General features: G+C 54.4%; 1 protein-coding gene across 2 annotated transcripts in view; it reads left to right on the forward strand.

The window, feature by feature from the left end:
* Nucleotides 1-18,098, forward strand: part of PAX5 (paired box 5) — a 192,357-nt gene extending 174,259 nt beyond the window's left edge. For both annotated transcript variants that reach the window (XM_032636061.1, XM_032636062.1), the window contains exons 9-10: nucleotides 4,606-4,692; nucleotides 11,529-18,098. In XM_032636061.1, coding sequence (XP_032491952.1) covers nucleotides 4,606-4,692; nucleotides 11,529-11,605 — 164 coding nt within the window. In that variant the 3' untranslated portion in view covers nucleotides 11,606-18,098. The remainder of the gene's footprint in view (nucleotides 1-4,605; nucleotides 4,693-11,528) is intronic.
* The last annotated feature ends 2,160 nt before the right edge of the window (nucleotides 18,099-20,258 follow it).

Raw genomic sequence — 20,258 nt, forward strand, 5'->3', positions numbered from 1 at the left:
GAAAAGGTTTCCCAGTTTAAAGGGTTGGCATTTTTGAGAGATGCCCAAAGCACGGATCAGTTAGTGGAATGAGGCAAGGGTCCCGTGGTGTCCTTGGTGCTGGGCAATCATAAGAGAAGCGTCTATTGTGCAAGCTCTGTCTTGGGCCCTCTGGCCTCACCTCTGGGTGCCCCAACAATGATCCAGAAGTGGGGCTTTCATACGATGCCTGAGGATCTCATTCCTGTGCTGGAGGAGCATTGCTTCGTGCCTGTGGACGTTGCAGCTGTGTTGTCCCTCGGGCTCCCGTTCCCTCTCGCTTGGATTGTGACCACAGCCTCCCAGCTGGTCTCCCTGACCACGGGCTCACCTCCTGCAGCCCATCCTCCAGGTCCTGGTCCTCCTGAGTCTGAAGGCTTCCCGGGTCCCAGCCCTGAAGGGAGAAACGCATAACATTTCTGCTCCTCCCCACTCTGCTCCATGGCTTGCCTCTGCTGGGGCCTCATGAAGACCTGGCTGTGCGGGGGTCACACTCTGTCCATCCCACCCCAGACTTTTGCTTGTGCCCGGAATGCCCTGTCTGCCTCTGCATCTCAAACTCCTACCCATCCTGGCTCACGTGCTCCCCTCCACCCAGAAGGCATCCCCAGTGCTTTCCCCAGACCTTGTCTTGGCTGGAGCAGGCTCTCTTTTCTAAGCTGCGGTCCTAAGATTTGAAGGAAAGAAGGTGAATGTGCCTCAGGTGTCGTGATGATGGCGAATTCAAGCAGGGGAGACGCAGCAGGAGATTGGAGCCTCCAGACCCAAAGAAACTCATCATCAGGTGGGGCCCACAGAGCCTCAAGGAGAGGCCTCCCTCCCTGCTGGGAGCACTGTGGCCCCTGAGAAGTGAAATTCAGGCTCAGCAGATAGGAAGGGCCTTTAGACATCACTTGGTCTGATCTGCCCATTTACAAATGGAAGACAGAGGCCCAGGGTGGGAAGGCAGTGTCACATGGGCAGAGGGCCCTGGGCTGGGAGACAGGAGGCTGGACTTGGAGTTGCCTCCTGGCCTGGGCAAGTCCCCCCACACCTTCCTGAGCCTCCATTTCCTCACATATAAAACGCAGACAGTTGCACCCATCTCGTGAGCTTCACAGGACTGTCAGGAGGGTTAAATGAGATTCTAGATGCCAAGGAGGCCTTGGTGACCGACGTCAGGTCATTGTCATGTGACTGACATTTGCTGAGCAGTCACTGCGTGCCAGACACTGTGTATCATTCATTCAGTCTTTACAGTGACCACGTGCAGTGGGATCTATTAATTGTCCTGACTCTACTGAGGAGGAAACAGGCGCAGAGAGGTTGAGTAACCTGCTGATGGTCACAGAGCTAGGAAGAGGCAGATGCAGGATTTGGACCCAGGCAGTCTGGCTCCAGAGCCCTTGCTCTGAAGGGTTCAGTGGCAGCATGTGGGCTTGAATCTGGGTGGTCTGCTGCTTCCCAGCCATCTTCGTGGCCGAGCTAGTCCGGGTCCATAGACAGACAGCTTTCTTGGCAATTGAGGACCTGGTCTCCCCACATCTCATGGATGAGGACTCCCTAAACCCAGCCAGCTACCTGTGTGGCACTTCAGATAATGACACCATCCTGGAGTCCCCAGCATGTGGCTGGACCAGCCCTGAGGTCTGCCTCATGCCCCAGAGACCGTCAAGCTCCCCTTACCCAGAGGGCACACTCTCACAGGGCATTTCATAGGACAGGGGCCCCGCCGAAGGTACCACCATGCCAGTGCTCTAAACACAGCAGGCAGGGTGGGTCCCTGGGGGTTCATTTCTTCCACCAGGAACAGGATGGCGTGGCGGATGGAACCTGGGCAATGGATCGGATAAACCGGTTCGAATCCTGGCACACAGCCGGTGCACAATACACCCCTGGCCATCAGTACTAATAATGGAAGTAGTGAGAGCCGTCATCTGTGAACGAATGGGAGGAGTTCCCATTCTTTCATTCATTTAACAAATAGTTTCCAGGGCCTGCTAGACATTGAGATAGAGGCATGAACTCCCTGCCCCCATGGAGCTTACATCCTAGTGGAGGAAGCAGAATTAACAAGAAAGATAAGCACAATAAGTTAGATATGTTAGATTGTGATCAGTTCAATGGAGAAAAGTTAAGCAGGGAAAGTGGAAGGAGTTTCCATTGGAAATGCAATGGTTCGGAGGTGACGTTAGAGCAAAGCCTGGAAGGAGGTGAGGGAGAGAGCCATGTGGACAAGAGCGTCATGTTACAGGTAGAGGCAGCGAGCTACCGGCGGTTCATGGAGCACCGACTGTCTGCTGTGGACGGGGTGTTACACTGGGGGTGGGTGGCACGTGGGTGCTGAGAGGAATCAGACACTGACCTGCACACAGACGCTCCCATGTCACAGGAGAGTCCCGTGCAGGTCAGGGCAAATCTGGCGCTGTGGGGCACAGCGGGAGACAGGGTGTGCCCCAGGAGGGGCAGGAGAGGGGCTTCCCAGAGGAAGAGGTATCTGAGTGGGATTCTAGAAAGTCAGGCAGGTGGGGACGGGGTCGAGGATGGTGGGCAACACTGACAGGTGCATCCTCTCGAGGAGTTGGAGCTGTTTATGGCCCTTTGCCAATTTGGGGACAGAGTTGAGGGGAGGGTGTGGGATGGACAACAAGGATACAATTAATTAATTAACTCCAGCTGAACAGGCCCGAGACTTGCACTTTTGGGGGCTGGAGATCAAGGAGGCTTCCTGAAAGAGGTGGCCTTGGAGCTGGGCCTGGCAGACAGGCGCGATGCTGCTAGATGGAGATGCAGAGACAGCCTTTGCTGGTGTAGTCCAATGCCCCGGGCCAGGCGCAGTGCTGTCAGGAAGTGCCTCTGATGGGGCAGCTCCGTGGGAGTCCAGAGCCCTGGGGAGAGGGTGGCTGTCCCCCTTCTCCAGGCGGCTTGTGGCTCTGCTCCCCCACCCGACCCCCCAGGAGGAGGAGGAGGTGCCGTGGCGCTGATGGAAATGCAGAGGCTGGGCTGCTGCGGCCCAGCACTGTCACCATGCTCTCCCTTGCACGCTGGAACCTGACACCCTGACCACTGAGGCATAAAAAACAGAGAATTGGAAGGCTCAGCCTGTCAGGCTGGGAGTGGCCCCCAGAGAGGCCAGAGGAGCACATGTGTGCGTGTGCGCGCGCGCGTGTGTGTGTGTGTGTGTGTGTGCGCGTGTGCGTGCGCATGCCTTGCCTGCAGTTGCCTGTGGAAGTGGGGAGGAGGCTGGCTGGGCCCGGGGGTGGGAGCGGCTGGCCCTCGGGCCTGCTTTATTGTTCCTGCTGCACCTGGTGGAGCCCTGGGGTCCTTACACTTGGGCCGAGGCCCCCAGAGAGAAAGCAGTGCTCCAGGTCCTGACTTCTGGCTGGCTGTCCTTCTAGAGGCTCCTGCCCTTCGGCCCTTTGGCATCCCTAACAAGAATCCATGGAAGCATGGATGGTGCAAGGGTGGTCTCATGGGGCTGTGTGACTCCTGTCACCACTGCCAGGGTGGGGCCCACATGCTTTGTAACCAGTAGCCTAAAAAGCCACTCAACAGCCAGCTACCTATACAACTGCTGCCAGGCACTGGGGCTCCCACACCCCAGGAGCTGCAGCCACAGGGAGGAGACAGGAGGGGCCTGTCCTGCTACGGAGCCAGGACAGCAAGGTTTGAGGGCAGGGATTTTGAGCTCCTCTCCTGACACTGGCTAGTGGTAAAGAGGCTCTCCTGTGGCTGGAAGTGAGGGCACAAGGAAGTGCCAGACGCAAGCATCATGGCTCCACGAACAGCTGGGCAAGAGTGAACCATCCTCATTTACCACTCTGCCCGCCGGCACCCACTGCTCTCTCCACCTGGTGCAGCTTGCAGCTCTTGGTCCTTTCCCCATGCCCAGGAGGCCCCACCCAGTCGCTCTTCTGTGCTCCCCCAGCCCTTCAGCTTGTCCCTTCATCTCAGCAAAGTGCTGGGGGCCTGAGTTTATGTCTCATCTTCCCCATTGGACTGAGGCCTGGGGAGCAGTCATCTCTGGATTCACAGCACAGAGGTCTAGACTAGAGTTGGGGTCATCTTTGGCTTCCCAGTCCAGAGCCACTCAGGAAACACATGGAAGTGGCACTGCATCCACACTGGGGTCCTGGAGTGGCCTCTGTCAGCGCTGAGAACCAAGTCCCAAGCCCCGGACTGCTTGGTTCTCAGCAGTTGTATAGGTAGCTGGCTGTTGAGTGGCTTTTTAGGCTACTGCTGAGAACCAAGCACTCTGGGCCTTTGGACTTGGGTTGGGTGAATCCAGGCTGTTTTGTGAGAGACCCTGGGCATCAGCTTTCCCATCTGTAAAATGGGTCAATAACCTCAGGGAACACCTGGCACATGGTAATCCAATGGTACACATGTGAGAGGTTGGTATTCAATCCCACTAATAAGAAAAAGGTTATAGGGGAAAATGTAGACAATGCCAATGACAGCTGTCCACTTGATAAGGGGGTGGACCAGACTTGCCTTTCTTGGTTACACAAAGTACCCGCAGTTTATGAAAGAGACAAATGCCATTGGCATTTTCCGAACCTGACTTGACATTTGGTTCCTGTTTCTCTCTCCACCCACCACATGCAGGGAGTGAGTTTTCCGGGAGCCCCTACAGCCACCCTCAATACCCCTCGTACAACGACTCCTGGAGGTTCCCCAACCCAGGGCTGCTCGGTGAGTACTGGCGGAGGCCCTGCGGGGCCCCTGGGCCATCAACTGCCCCATTGGGCACCCTCATTGGGCCAGGGTCCTTCAATATCCTCAGGTCCGGTCACTGAGGTGGGGTGGGTAGCTCTCCCTAGATGCTTGCAACGTGGGAGTTGTGATGGGGCTTCAGGACAGTAAACACCACTCCAGCCCTACTTATGCCCTCAGCGCTCCCCCCGATGTTTTAGTGGATAAGGGAAAATGGCACAGAGGGGGAACAGATTTAAAAAGGCCATTGAGGGAGAAAGAGAAAGGTAGGAAAAGTGCCTGCCCAAGAGTAACATATTTCTTAAGAATCATTGAATATTTTGGCGAGAAATCTCTAAATAAGAGCAGCCAGGAGACCAACTTGGATTGATTGGTAGTGGCTATCTGTCTTGGTAAGGACTCTGAGGCATGGATATTGATTAGTGATGTCTGCCATGGACACCACTAGAGCCAGCTCCATTAGAAATGGGTTGCCCTGTGGCTGAAGGCCTGCCAAGTCATGCCGTTCCGAGCTCAGCTGGTGCCCAGACTCTGCCCAGGCCTCAGACTGCAGATGGTCCATGGCTGTGGCCAGCCTGATCTGTGTACATCATCAAAGATATCTGGGCCACCCCAAAGACCAAGCAGGGCTAACTCAGCCCTCAAAAGGCCAAGGAGAGCCCTTTGTTTTGTTGCAGTGAACTTACATGAGACCAGCTGGTGAGTGCCAGCTGGAGCTGAAGATTCTGGAGCACGAAGCAGGGGCTCAGTGCTCACAGATGTCACACACCCTGGGGGCAGAGCCAGTGAATCAGCCTGTAGGCAGCAACACCGATCTCTCCCCAGCAGTCAGCTGAGGAATTTCCACTAAGGTCAGGCATGGAAGGGCCTCTGAGACCATCTAGGTTTATCTGTACAGCTTAATAAGGCCTGCTTAATTAAGAACCTGTTACTTCCCTGGATCCTGAATTATTTCAGGACTGAGAAACATACACTTTATCAAAAAAGCAAGAACCTGGTGTCTTCAAACTCAAGTTGCTAGGCACGGGTCTGTGAAGGAGGCCATGAAGTCACAGCCTTGGCCCCTTCCCCATCCTGCTTTGGTGATTAGGACAGACAATGACGTACACACCATCCCTTCCTGGCTGCAATCCTTCCGTGAGTTTGAGCCTTGGGCCACCCAAAGCATTTTGGTGTAGCTTGCAAAACTTGAGGTGAAATAAGGAACAATGCCAACCAGCACTCCAGGCCCTGTGCCTAAATATTTCATTTCATAGCAGACCGGGTTCTTGCCATCTGTGGCCTCCTGGAGGGGCTGAATCTGGGGACTGATTGCTCAGACTTCTTTTTTGGTTTTGGTAAAAATTACTTCTAAGTATGAGGTAAGGTCTCCGCTTACTTAATGCTTTTCCTTAAACAACCCCCCTGAGAGGCCCTGGGTTCTGAGTTGGCCCAGCTGTCAGTTTCAGGAGGCAAACGCTGACCCTGAACCGAGTCTTTCAGCAGGGGTTGGGGTGGAGGGATGGGTCAGGAGGCCTGAGCCTGGGAACCGCCCCCTGCAAATCAGCCTCATACAGAGCCCTGGTCCCAGCGCTGCTGTGAGACCCACAGGGGATGTGGCACAAAGGAAGCCTGGGCCAGGCTGCAGGAGGGGTTCCTTGTCATGGGGATATGACCCCAAGGAGGCCATGTTGACCTAGGGCCTCCACATATGGTCGTGTACTGCCCAAGGGGACAAGTGGGGGCTGAAATCGAGCCCATGCATGGCACAAAGCCCGAAGCCCTGGCACAGAAGTATGGCTGCTTTTTCTAATTAATTTTTATGAGGTATCTGATAGGCTTATTTGCCTGGGAGTGCAAGAATCAGAGAAGTGAGAAAGGAGCTGCTCAGGCAAGCATAGCAAAGGGATGGAGTAGGAGGTAGGGCCACAGGTGGGGGACCTTGAATGCCACACTAAGAAGTCTGCACCTGATTGTGTGGGCAGCTAGGACCCCAAGGGGATGTCAAGGGGAAGGTGGGACTAGACCACATCCGAGGCCTTTGCCGCTCAAGCTGGAGTGAAATCCAGTTCATATCCCCAATTATATGCATGGACTATGTGTCTGGTGTGGAAAAGTTGTGGACAATGTCCCAGGGAGCTCACCGGCTGGGGGTGAGAGAGCCTCAGGCAAGTGTATCTGTGCTGGGATGTGCTCAGTGACTTGAGAGGGTCCAGAACCAGTGTGGAGAAGAGGATAAAGAATCAAAACTCTGTTCATCTAAATGAGCACTTGCTAATTGTGCAGGCACTGGGCAAAACCCCTCATGTGGGTTACCTCATTTTATCCTTTCAACAGTCCTAGGGGGCACAAGGTATCAATATTATCTTTACAGATGAAGAGTGAGGCTCAGAAAGGTTAATTAACATACTTGAGGTCACACAGCATGCAGGCAGCAGAATGAGAACTCAAACTCCCATCACCCTGACTCTAGAGCCTGTATTCATAATCAGTGTGTGATGTGGTACTCTTACTCTTCCTGACCAATTCAGTCTGAACAGTACTACAGCCAGGAAAAGAGGCTCATCTCTCCATGGTAACAAGCCTGGGAATCCCAAATACTCAGACCTTGTATGCCATGAGAACAGCGCTGATCTATTTTTGAAAGCCAGGTTATTGTATTTATCTGTCAGGCTTTCAGTTGCAAACGACAGATTCCACTCTGGCTGGTTTAAGCAGAAAGTGAATTTATTAAGGAATATTGGGGGCTCCCAGAATCTCCAGGAGGACCAAAGAGACAGGCATGTGACACACAGCCAGGAACAACACCAGGGCTGCTCTAGCATATACGCCTCCACTGTTGGTACCCGCAAGCAGCCCGCTCTGTGCTACTGCTTCAGCTGGGGTGCTTGAGAGCTCTGCCCTGCCTCTGTACCCACCTCCAGCAGGTAGAGTCTGTCAGCCCACTTCCTCAAGCTGCTCCCCTCCCAACTGAGGTCAAACTCAAGAGATTCTAATTGGCAGGGCCCAGGTGACGCCCTTGTGCTCTAGCAGCAAAGGCAACTGGGAGAATGAGTTCTGACTTCTAACTCAAAGAGGCAGGCCTCATACCACAGAAAACTCTGCAAACGCAAGAAAAGTTTAAACAATGTTGGGCTGTTACAAACATGAGAAATGGCCCCTGCTCTGCCCAAGTCTGTAACCTGGGGAATCACGGTCAGGTCATCAACCAGTCTGGACCTCAGTTGCCTCAGGTGTAAAATGAGGATAGTGGCCACTGGCAGCTTCATTCAAGCGGGAGCCGAACACGATGCTCTCTTGAGGCCCGGAATGCAGTGATCCTACTTCCCTGAAGATGAGTGAGATGCCAGGCTTGCTCTGCCACAGTCTTGCAAATAAGTTTCAGGCCCGCTCCCATCTACCAGCCTGCCCTTTCCCCAGTGTCTTCAGGGCTTTAGCTGAAAAAATCCCACTGGGCTGGAGAAGTAGAGTATTTCTGCTACTTGGGGAGGGTGCCAGTGGGGAAACCTGCTCTGAGGTGCCTCTGTGCTCTGCTAGATCAGTGGGAGCTGTGGAAACAGGTGGGACCCTCACACACCCTGCCCACACCTGGATGGGCAATGCCACCTAACGAAGCTGCAGGAGAGCCTCCCTTCCCGCCGAGCCTCCTCCCCAGGAGCTGCCTGCGGTCTGCCCACGCCCAGCCCAGCCAGGGTGGCCGGGATCCAGCATCCCACTGGGGCCCCGGGCAGGCGGGGCGGCAGGCTGGCGGCAGGAAGAAAGGCCGCTGCGGTCAATTAGGATTAGAACCGGAGCGCCTGTGGCCACTGTAAAGGGATTAGAGAGCGAGTAGGAGCCCGGAATGACTGTGTCAAGAAGTAAATTGATGATAATGTGAATTAGAGAGGAAAAATGACAGAAGAAAGGACAAGTTTATTCTAGTTGGAGGTCTAATGGGCACCAGGAAGACAGAGCGCTTTGTGAGGTGATGTTTTCATTTCTCACGGTAAATGCAAGCGTTTTTGATTTTTGCCATGGGGCCCTCGCACTGGGGTCGCTGGACAGCCTGGCCGTGAGATTAGGCTTTGAGAGAGAAGCGAGTCAGAGCCCAGGGTGAGAGCTGGCCCCTGGGAAACTCTGAGGCCCGAGCCAGGATTTCCTGTCCCTCATTTGCAGGGGCAGCCCCTGTGGTTTTCCTGGTCCTGTGCCATGCTCGGGCCCACGGGGCTGGCCCTCACAACACACACACACACACACACACACACACACACACACACACACACACACACACCCCTCTCACCTGGGATGCTGGGTTGACACCGCAGATACCCTGTGGGTGACTGGCCCCCTCCCTCAGGAGAGAGAGCAGAGGAGACTGCCAGGCGTCTGAGTCAGGGCTCCAACCAGGGAGGTGACAGAAGGCAGCAGAAAAATCCATCTCTGGGAATACTTCAGCACGGCACTGGTGTCCATACCTTCCGGAACAGCACAGCAAGGCACTGCCTGCGCCCCCATCGTCACTGCTGCTTGAGCCATTACTGCCTTCCTGGGGGCTGGGGAGGGAGAATTTTACCCACTAAGTGGGGCTGGGATTGGAGGGGCGGTGACACATGCTAATCATGCCCTCTTGATTACCCCCTAGCAGCGTGACCCTGGGCAAGCTACTTACTCTCTCTGTGCATCAGTTTCCTCATCTGCTAAATGGGGGCCATACTAGTGCCTACCTGATAGAATTGTTGTGGAAATTAAAAGAGTTAAAGCATATAAAGGGCTTAGAAAAGTGTCCATTTCCAGAGCACCTTCACATCCTTTCCTCGTGGTGCCCTCGTCTAGCCCCACTGTGACCCCCCTTTTAGAGATGAGAAAACTGAGGCTCAGGGGAGTGAAGCCACTTGTCCAAGTTCACTCAGCCAGGAGTGATAGAGCCTGACTGGCGATCTTCAGGCCTTGGTGCCCAGTTATGGCATCTGGGAGAATTGCCAGGATTGGTTTGGATTTGGGTGAGATTTCAGAATAAGTATGAGTCACCTTCCCCGGGGAATTAAGAAGCTTACTATTCCTGCCCCAGCAGACACGTGGTCTACAGTGGCTGACAGGACCCCAGCTGCTATCCACTTGGATAAACACGGCCCTCCGACATAGCTGTACAGGCTGTGAACTGTGTCATGGAAGAAAGAGTCCTGAACTAGGGGCCGACAACCAGAATTCCACGCCAGGCTCTGGCCCTGAGAGGCTCTGTGGCTTTGGGCACATGAGTGGTCTCTTGAGCCTCAGTTCTACTACCCCCAGCCCCACCTGTAAAAGGAAGAGACAGCCTAGTGTCTCTAATTTCTGTGGTTCTGAGAATCTGCTCATCCCCTTGAGCCCCCCAGACCCTTTTGTCCCTGGAGAGGAGTTTGAACACAGAGCAGGGCTCCTGCAGGCCTCATCCTAAGCAGGCAGTTAAAGAGAGCAGCCCCGAGACAGTGGGAAGAACCCAGCATCGGTACAAAATGCCCCATGCTGGCTTTGTCTGGAGGTCACAGGAAGCAGGCCTGCCCCCTGCCCTTCGCCCACGTACTCACATATCCAAATCTTCATGTCCTCCAAGTTCAACCCAACCTGCTTCCTCCAGGAAGCCTGACCCTGCCAGAATAATCTTGCATTCCCAGAGCTCTTTTCTCAGAGCTCTGACCCCCTTCTTGACTCTGAACACTGGCCTGCATTTGTTCATTATCGCCCAGTGCTGCACCCCATAGGGTTGGAAAATAAACGAATGAATGGGCAGGGTCTTTACTATTGTTGGTTCACTCAGTGCTGTTGCTCATTTTCTCAGCAAACCTAGCCGGGCACGTGCCATGTGCCAGGCTCCAGGCTGGGGGCTGGCGACAGACACCGAGCAGAGCAGAACCCAGCCCCTGCCTGTGTGGGGCTCTCCGTGCAGGCGAGGGGGAAGAAGCACAGAAAGAGATGATCAGAGCCTGTGGTCCAGCCTGCAGCACGGTGTGGGCTCAGGACAGGGGGCATCCCAGAGGGGGAGACAGGGGCTCTCGGACTTGAAGGAAGCGGCACTATTCAGCAGACCGGAAAGGGGGTGAAGGTGCAGCCAACGTGCTCCAGGCAGGAGGCAGAGCGTGGAAAAGGCGCGGAGGCGTGCGAGTTGGATGTAATGGGCTAGCTCTACCTGCCCCGCAGGGCTCAATCAGACAACGTGTGGAAAGGGGCGGGAAGTGCTCAGCCTGCGGTAGCTGCCATTAGGCCCCTGGTGCTTGAGATGGCTGCAGAGCGTGATTTTGCAGGAGCGGGTGCCTGGGAGTGAGCCGGAGGAGTGGCGGTCCTAGAGGGAAATCCAGAGGTCGGCAGGGCTAGGTCACAGAGCTTCCACAGGCCAGACTACGAAGTGATGACTTTTCATCCTCTTGCTCAGAAACTGGCAAACTTTTTGTGTAAAGCGCCTGATAGTACATATTTTAGGCTTTGCAGGCCATGTGGTCGCTATTGTAGTACTCAGCTCTGCAGAAGCAGCATGAAAGCAGTCACCGACCATACAGAAACAAACGGGCACGGTTCGGTCCCAGTCAAACGTTAATTACTGAAACAGGCAGCGGCGTGGGGGCGGGAGGGGGGGCAGGGGGCGGGTGGATTTGGCCTCGGTCTGCCCACCCCAGCTGTAGCTGGTGAGGAGGGCCTGAAACCTATGACCAGGCAGCGGCCCTGATCAGGGACTGAGATCTTAGTGAGAGAGGACAGTGGCCTGGACTGGGGGAGGGGGAGGAAGGGACAGAGGCAGGGGACACTGGTGGAAAGGGGACCCCTGGTACGGAGCTGGGGGCACAAGGTCTCCCTCCAACCTCCGTGGCCTCTTCTGTCTCTTCCAGGCTCCCCGTACTATTACAGCGCCGCTGCCCGAGGAGCTGCCCCGCCCGCAGCTGCCACGGCCTACGACCGTCACTGACCCCAGGAGCCAGGCAGGCGCCAAGCACTTATGACACATATCACTGAAGGCCATAGCCTCCCAGCCCCCTCCGAACACAGCCAGAGGGGCCCAATGAGACCGTCCCCCCCAGCAACCCCCCACTCGCCTGAAACTCCCTTCCCCTTTTCCTGCCAGGGACTCGGCTTCTATGGTAGCGCTGTTGGACTTCTAGACACCCGTCCATTTCTAAGAGTCAGTTGATGAGCTTCTCCCGATGTGACTGGGTCTCCACAAACCAAGAGACTGATCTGCAGACAACTGCAGCCCCAGCCCAGCCTGCCAGCCCCCTAGCTGTCTGACCAACTGCCCGTCTTCCTGCCCCAGGCCTAGGAAGGAGAGTTTTTGCTTTTGTTGCTTCAACAGCACCCGTGTAAATACCTTACTGCTTTTTTGTGGGCCCGAGGGTCCAACTGAGCAGACTGCCCAGCCATTATGCATCCAGCACTCCCACCGTGTCACAGGATGACTTCGACCTGTGCACAGAGCATCCCCTCTGCTCTGGGTGCCCCCTGAAGGTGTGTTTGGAGATGCCCTTGAGACTAAGGATGCCCACCCCCAGGCCCCAGCTCCCTGCTCATTGCTACTTCTTTAATATCTGGACTAAGAGTCTCATTGGGTTGGCTTTGCTCTAAGCAGCCCCCCCCAAGACCCCTCCCTGGCTTCCTGCCCCCATTTCCCTGGGCCCAGTGCAGTGCGAGCAGCTCTTTTCCGTATCAAAGGACTCAAAAAGAACTGTCTAGGAGATTCCTCAGCTACTGTTTTAAAGTAAGATGTCGTCCAAGGTGCTGATTGCATTGTGGACTCGGAATGTTAGGGCTGGACGGGACCCAGGAGATGATGGTCCAAGGCAGGCCTGAGGCTCTCCAGACCCCCAGCCCCTGGAACCACTGAACTGAACTGGGATGTGTTTTCTGAGGTGTGCCCAGGCTCAAATCACATTGGACACCTACCATGGACACTTCTCCCACCCTCCAGGATGCCAGTGAGTGGATTCTGGGCAAACCTGTCCCTGCCACATAGACAATGATGAACGAAAAAGACTTTGCCTGGACCAAGGACCACAAACACCTACAGCAGTCAGCCAGAACTTCCTGACCAGCCCCTCCCCGGCCTCATAGCGCCTAGTGTGCAGCTAGGAACAGAGGTGCTCTGGTGGGGGCGGGTGCATGACTTGCATAGTGGGTACCTACCTGTTGATGCAAGGGGCTGTGATGGTCAGGGCCATGGCCAAGGGCCTCGGGAGCCTGGAGTGGGAGCTGGGGTAATTCACTGTCGGCTGGAGTGGTCAGAAAAAGCCACCTGGGAGGATCTGGGGGACAGAGGAAAGCTTCCTGGAGAGGAACAGGACAGGCAGTGAGGAATTGGTGTGTGAACTGGGAATGGTTTTGAAATGGAGGTACCAGGGCCACCATCTCTTGGCCTGGGGCCTCAACTCCTTGCACAGTATCTCTTGCCAGCTCAGAAGAGACAGGTAGAGGCCCCATCCAAACATGGACTGAATTACCACAATGACAGTGGACTTTGCCCTCTCCTGTGACAGCGTGCCTGATGTCTGCACGTCACTAAGCTGGCAGAGAGCTGGGGCAGAGGGAGCCCGCACTTGAGGTTATCAGGCCTAAGAGGTCTTGTCCTGGCCGTACCTCTGCCTGCCTTGCTGTGTGTCCTCAGGTAAGACCGTTCACCTCTCTGAGCCTCAGCTGCCTTGGTAGAGCAGGGTCCCCTGCAGAACTACCCGACAGCTCTCTCCTTCCCTTCCCTTCTCCCGGGGCGCTGAGGCTGTGATACGGGCCTCTGGGCAAGCCCTCCACGTCCGAGCAGGCATCGTGGGGCACTGGAGTCCTGCTAATGTTCGGGCCAAGTGAAAAACAAAGAGCACCTAGGGGGGTTGAAACTCAGCTTTGAGGAAGACCTAAGTCAGCTGCCCTTAGGGCAAACTGAGGCCCAGCTTGGGGAAGCCCAGGACCGTGCAGGGAGACAGAGCGGACCTCCTCTGGCCACCAGCAAGTATCCCCCCGCCCCACAATGCCCTTACAAGGTGGTGGGATAGAAGAAGAAACCGAGGCTTAGCAAGGTGGAGTCCCCAGGCAGTGACTGGTGGAGGTGAGGCTGGGACTCGGCCCCCTGACCCCTGGCATGTAGCGATGCTCTCATCCCTGGGGCGGGAAGTCAGCAGTGAGGGCAGCAGGAGATGGTTCTGGGCCACCACTTCAGATGAGGTGTCCTGGAGCTGCTAGAACTGCCGAGGAAGCCCAGTCACTCAGGGCAGCAGTGGAGCCAGTGAGCTCACCGCAGGCACACCCACCGCCCTGGAACCTGCTGTGCCAAGAAAGGAGGCAGCTGGGGCCAGAGCTCGCCTCCAGGAGCCCAGATGAACCAGCTCCAGCCTCCACCTGCCGGGCAAGGTAGGAGCAGATATGTTACCTGGACCCTCCCACCTTCCCTCCCTTCCAGAGAAAGTGGTGGAGTCTGGGGTCTGCAGCGTCGGCCTCTTGGCCTCTGGCACCCAGATCCTTGGGTCCTGATGCTCCTATGGCCTCAGGCTGTTGGGAGGAGGTCAGCCTTCCCTGAGCCGGCTACCTAAGGCGCACGCCGTCCTTCCTCGGCAAAGCCCACCTGGCCCCAAGTGCACCACTCTCCCCATCCTGTTCCTCCTCCTGACCTGTGATGAGCTCCCTCCATGCCTTTTCTCTCTCCCCTGAGGCTCTGCAGGTCCTCAGATTGCATTTATATTGATTACTACCACTTGATTCCTGGGCTTCCAGGCAGAAGCACAAGCGCACACGGACGCACGTGCATGTTGCCACACACGTACCTGCTCTCACCAGCTGAGTTCCCCACGCTGCCCAAGGAGCTTCCTGGGAGCTTGGAGAGGAAGGTTCCAAAGGACACAAGCTGTTGAGTAGATGCCAGAGAATTCTGAAGGAAAACACAAGGCCAGGGCTTTCACCAGCATTGTGGCAGGAGGTCTGGGGCATTCCTCCATGGGCCTTCAGCCCTGTGTTCCAGCTCTTTTTGAAAAGAACATTGTAGATTTTACGAAGATTTTTCATACCATTAGTCTGTCTGAAACCAAGAAAAATTTGATGACATATCAAACCCAACATCCCTTTCCCAAGGCGCCTTAGTTAGGGTTAGCCCTTTCATAACTGATGTTTGTATGGTGCTTTGCAATCCTTGACCATCCCATGGGGCAAAGATCACAATGCCCATTTTATAGATGGAGAAACTGAGATTTAAGGCTCACATGGCAAGATAGAGGTAAAGAGAATTCTCAGATTTCCAGGACTCATTCTTTCCAGATTCATGCTCCTGTCATGGGCATGTGTGGCTTAGGAACACCCTTCAGTCCCCTAGAAACCCCCAGACCTGCAATGAGGAAAGAAAAAACAGAGACTCAGAGGCTGGCCTGACGTAGGGGCCAGGGGGTTGGTAGCTTTGCTGGTCCAACTTGATTCCCATTAACACTGAAAACTGCAGAGTCTTTGCCACATTCACACCAACTCTTCTGAGGTTTCATCCTGACTCATTCCCTGCTGTGCCTGAGACTCAGAGGGAGTTGGAGCTTATCCAAGGCCACAGCACAAGGCCTGACAGGGCCTGGACGTGGGCCCAGCTCTGACTCCCAGGGTCCAGGGCTCTAGCCTCATGAGCTGTCTCCACACTCCTGTTGTCTTTGTCCTTCTTGCTGTGGAACAGACTTCAAATCTGGCTGTGACAATATGCAGCAGTCCCCAGATTCGGGCCATCAGGGGTGCCCAGAGCCCTGGGAAGCACAGATCACTATCTCAAGGGCCCTGGACCAGCTGCTTCCCAGGCCATGCAGGTGGGGTGACCTTGCTGCTTCTGCAGGGCACGGGCAGCCTGGGCAGTGGGGGCTTGCCCTACCCAGTGGCATTCAAGTGTGAAAACTTTTAAAATGCTCTGTCAGCCAAAAAAAAAAAAAAAAAGTCTGTGGGTAAAATCTGACCCACGGGTCACCAGCTTGTGACCCCCATTCTTTGTCCAATGCCTCCTTTCTTCTTCACCTCCTTGTCCTTCATTGCAGATGAAGGACATCGGGGGAGATGGGAGCGCAGAGAGGTAAGAGATGAGGTCCAAGTTGTCCAGCAAGTCAGTGTCAGGAACAGGCACCCCCAGTACCTACTCTCTCCCTCCCACACTCTGGGCTCTTGCAGGCTGTTTGGGCTTTGCAGGCGGGATGGGTAGACTGTCGGAGTGGGTAGGGATAGGGGACTGTTGGCTTCGAGGGGAGGTCAGTGCTGCCAGCGTCTTTCACATGCCCAGGGAAGAGCCCCAGATGTGGCCACAGGGCGCTGAGGGATGAAATCCCTTTATGAGAAGTCACATCCAGAGCATCTGCCCTGCCTTGGCAGCCTCTGACTCCAGCTACCCCTTTCTGGATGACATTTCAGTTAGAATTTAGCTCCAAGCCATGGAGAGGCAATCTTAAAAACAAGCCAAGCACTCCTGACAAATACCTGGAAACAAGATGTGTCTGAGACACAACTGCCACAAGGGTAGAGAAAAAATCCAGGCCCCTGGATAGGCCAGGCCCAGGCCAGAGTGGGTGGATCCACAGCACCGGGGGCTAGACCAGCTCCCCAGCGGCCCCGCTAGGAGGCGGCTCTGCGGCCTTGGCCTCTCACCCATCCAGGAGCCCGCCTCTGACGGTTTCCAGGCACGCACACCAGTGCTCCTGGAGAATACATTCCTTTAGTTCTTTTGGCCTCGGAGAGGTCCAAGGCAAGTGCATTTCTTAAAAGGTAACAAAATACATTACTGGAAAGTTGGACAGTCAGGCCATGACTCCTAGCCTGCATTCTGCCCCACCTCCTGGCAGCCCCTTTGGCCCCTTGTCCCCGTACCTCAGGATTTCCTCTTGCATATTCATGGCAGAGCCGAGGTGTCCATCCACCTTCCCCACTGTCAGCGCGGCTGTGCCTCCAGAGTGGCGGCCAGGTCCCAGGGGGCCGACTGGGAGCGAGCCCCTTGCCTGCCCGCTCTCCTGACCAGGGACCTGCAGCTTCTCTGACACGGGCTGCTTGCCGACAGCAGGCAGGCACCAGCCTATCTTTCATTCACTGTAATTTCTCAACACTGGGGTCCCGTTCCTGGACCCTGCGGATCAAAGGGGACCTCAGGGTCATGTCCCTGCCATTCTAGAGTTTCAATCCACATGTTCCCAGGGGTCCTGTTCAGCTCATCTCCAAGTTAAGGGTACACATAACTACCAGTCAGTAAGTCTATTCTTCTTCCCACATCTTAGACCCCTGAGCCACAGGAGGAGAAAATGCAGCAGTTTATCTATTTATTGAGGGAATCTTGATGAATTGTAAAAGGGGGTCAGTCTCAGGTGGTATATTTGGCCTCTGGGCAGGAGGGAGAGGGCAGGAATCCTGCCCTTCAGCTTCGGGCAGCTCTGAGCCTGGAAGTGTGTGGAACAGCAGGGGAGGGACCCCTTGGGAGTTATGTGCCTCCCTCCCTGACTCTGTGGCCTGGCTGGAGGAGGCCCAGCTGCAGCCTCACCCATCCCAACCTGGACCCACCCACTCCTGCAGCCAGAGGGGCCCCTCATCCCCACAATTGCCACTCTCGTGATAACATCCCTCATCTTCTCCAAAAGCACCATTATGAACAAGTGATTTTGGATGATGGATTTTTGATTTACAAACGGTGCATTTCCCTTGGAGTGGAACAGAAAGGAAACCATTTAATGGCTCCCTTATTTTCAAGCATGAATACATTTTAATGAAACTATTTTATTGTATTTGAGGAAATGGAGAGTTGAACATTCCAACCAATCAATAGCCAATTAATTGCTATAAAGCTAAAAAGAAAATAAATAAGTCCTGAGTCTATTTTAAACACCCGGCAAAGCTCAGAGCCTCCAAATCTGGCCTCCCCTTCCACACGTGCCCAGGTGAGTGTACACACGCACGCACAGGCACGCGCACCCCAACACCTCAGACGTACTTGAAACTCAGAGAAAGCACTGAGTCTCCTCATGCCAATCCTTGCCTGCTCTTCTCACCTTTGGTCAGAGGAGATGAGCAGACCTGGCAGTAAGTAGCCCATCCCGGGGCTCAGGAAGAGGCAGGCCCATGCCCTGGTCCCAAGCCGCCAGCACAGTGTGGGGTAGCGGGCAGTGAGGCCGCACTTCTTGGCCCCAGCTTCCGGGCCTCCAGGCTTGGGCCAAGAGTGGAAATCTGACTCGGTTTGTGCCCTGACTCTTGCTGGAAGATGCTGCCCTGGTTTTTCAGTCTCTAGTGGCCTTGGACATGGAGTATTTGCTGATTACATTGCAAATGGAACTCTTTGCCAGGAAGACACGTGGATTTTGCTTTTCATTCTTTGCAACAGTTGACTTTGTCTTAGGGACTGACCTTCCAGCATCAAAGAAATACATATCTACTGTTACCGCCAAAGTTTGTGATGCCTGCATAGACGCTTACTTGTAAAAAAAAAAAAAAAAGTACAAAACCCCACCCCCCCCCACAATTGAATTGCCTTTCAAAGTAGGAGATGATCTGTCTCCAACAGATTGAAAAAAAAATGCTTCTTAAAAAATGTGTATGTTTTGTATTCTTTTTTTCTAGTAGAAAATAATTGACTTGAAATATTGGTGGTTTTTTTCTTAGTGATGTGTGTTGCTTTTGTGTGTAATAATATTTGAATGTAATTACAGCAGTGCCAATTTGCCAAAGATGTTGGACATATTTTTCTTTTGTTGGGAGGAGGGCAGGGGCTGGGGGTGGGACTTGGGAGAAAAGAGGGATGGGATTTTGGTTTCATTTTTCACTTTTTTTCTTGTCAAACCTGGCGTTTGTGGTTTTATTCTAAGTTAAATGGTTGACTGCAACACATTTATTTTAGGTTAGTTGGAGAAACCTGCAATAAGATTGGCGTAGTTTCAATATCTGTGTGACTTTTCATGAGTGACTGTTACTTGTGAAGAATTGATTTTATGTAACCTTTATGTGAGATAATTATTTGTAAATATTTGCCATAATTTTATTGGTTCCTAAAATAAAAGTAATTTTTTAAGTTCAGAAAAAGAATCTGATCTCATTTGTTTTTACAACTTCAGAGATGGTCTTTGACAAAGCCCACTGGGCTTGTGGGGAGTTTTATTGGCCCTCCTGATAAAATCAGGGTCAGAACAAATCCATGCAGCTAGAACGGTGTGCTGTGGCTTTGGACTGTGGCCCGGGCAGGGGCAGGAGAGGCAGATTCCCCACCCTCGAGAGGTTCCAGGCAAGTTGCCAGCAGCCGTGGCAGTGGGGAGTGATGGTTGAGCCCCCCGCCAGATTTGACTTCTGGCTCTGATTCACTGGCTGGGGATCCTTGGCTAAGTTCTGTAACCTCAATTTCATTAGCTCCAGAATCGTCAGTAACACCCACCTCATTCATTCATTCAACAAAGAGTGGCTAAGCATCTATTCTGTCCCCAGCACTAGGGACACAGTGGAGAACTTGGCAAACAAGGACCCTGCTAACGTGAAGCTTATTTTCTAGGGGGTTCTCGTGAAGGTTAACACGCACGAGTATATGCTCAGTAATGGTGCGTGCATGCAAACATGCTCTTAACCTTGATCTAGGGTGAATCTTTAAGTTGCCTGGAACCTAAGCAGTCTGGGCGCTTCCCACACCTCTAACGTGCAGCAGCGCTCGGAAGCCGCTCGTGCCAGGAGACCAGAGCCCAAGAATCCACGATCCTTCTGAGGGAGGTGCCCTGTCGCTACGCCTTCAGAGCTGAGCGCTTTGGCTGCACGGGAGCCTGGGGTGGCTTTCCATCAGGGGGCAGGGCAGCTGCAGCCCGAGCCCTGCCCCTGCTGGGCGGTGTCAGTCTGCAAGGGCAGGCAGGGACCGCTGCGCCCGTTGGCACAGTGTGTGCGACGCAGTAATTGCCAGAGATGGAGTGGGCGAGTGACCGCGTGGGGCCATGGGCTGCGACTCATTCATATTTAATAAAGCCGGCTGAGCGGCCTCCATTCATTTTGGCAATGGATGGTGACGAAGGTGATTCCTGAGGGAGAGAGAGAGAGAGAGATGCTGCGCGGAGAACTGGTCCAGCGTCCTCTCCACTCCACGCTCAGGACTGAGAGGCACAAACTTCAAAGCGAAGCAGCAGCTTTTGGGAACTGAAAGTTGGGCTCCAAACCTAGGGGAACCGGTGAGGCAGAGCTGTGCTTTCGTCCCTGAGGCTGCAGAACCTTGTCCCTGGCTCTCCTGGGACAGAGGAGACACCTCTGCCCTCCGTATGGGGCACCAGTATCTGCAGTAACCAGGGCATGTGCCACTCCCTCACGACGCAGGATGGAGGTCTTGGGCCAGGCCTCCGGTAGGGAGGGTGGAAATGCTACCCTGAACACGCTCAGGCATGTTCTGTCTCCAGCAACACCTCTGCCTTCAGCGACCATCACCAAGAGAGGCAGAGCAGATGCCTGAGGCCTGCCATGTGAGGCTTAAGCCTCAGGCCCATTTGTTCCTCAAACTTTCACTGCAGCCAGGCCCCATGCTGGGTGCTCGGGACAGAGGTGACCCATTGGGAGGATGAGATTACACCTGGGCCGTGAAAAAGGTGGAGGGATAAAGGCTCCTAAGAGCCGGAGCTGGGAGTCTCAGCTCCAGT

The sequence above is a fragment of the Phocoena sinus genome, chromosome 6, assembly GCF_008692025.1.
Source record: "Phocoena sinus isolate mPhoSin1 chromosome 6, mPhoSin1.pri, whole genome shotgun sequence".
NCBI lineage: Eukaryota > Metazoa > Chordata > Mammalia > Artiodactyla > Phocoenidae > Phocoena > Phocoena sinus.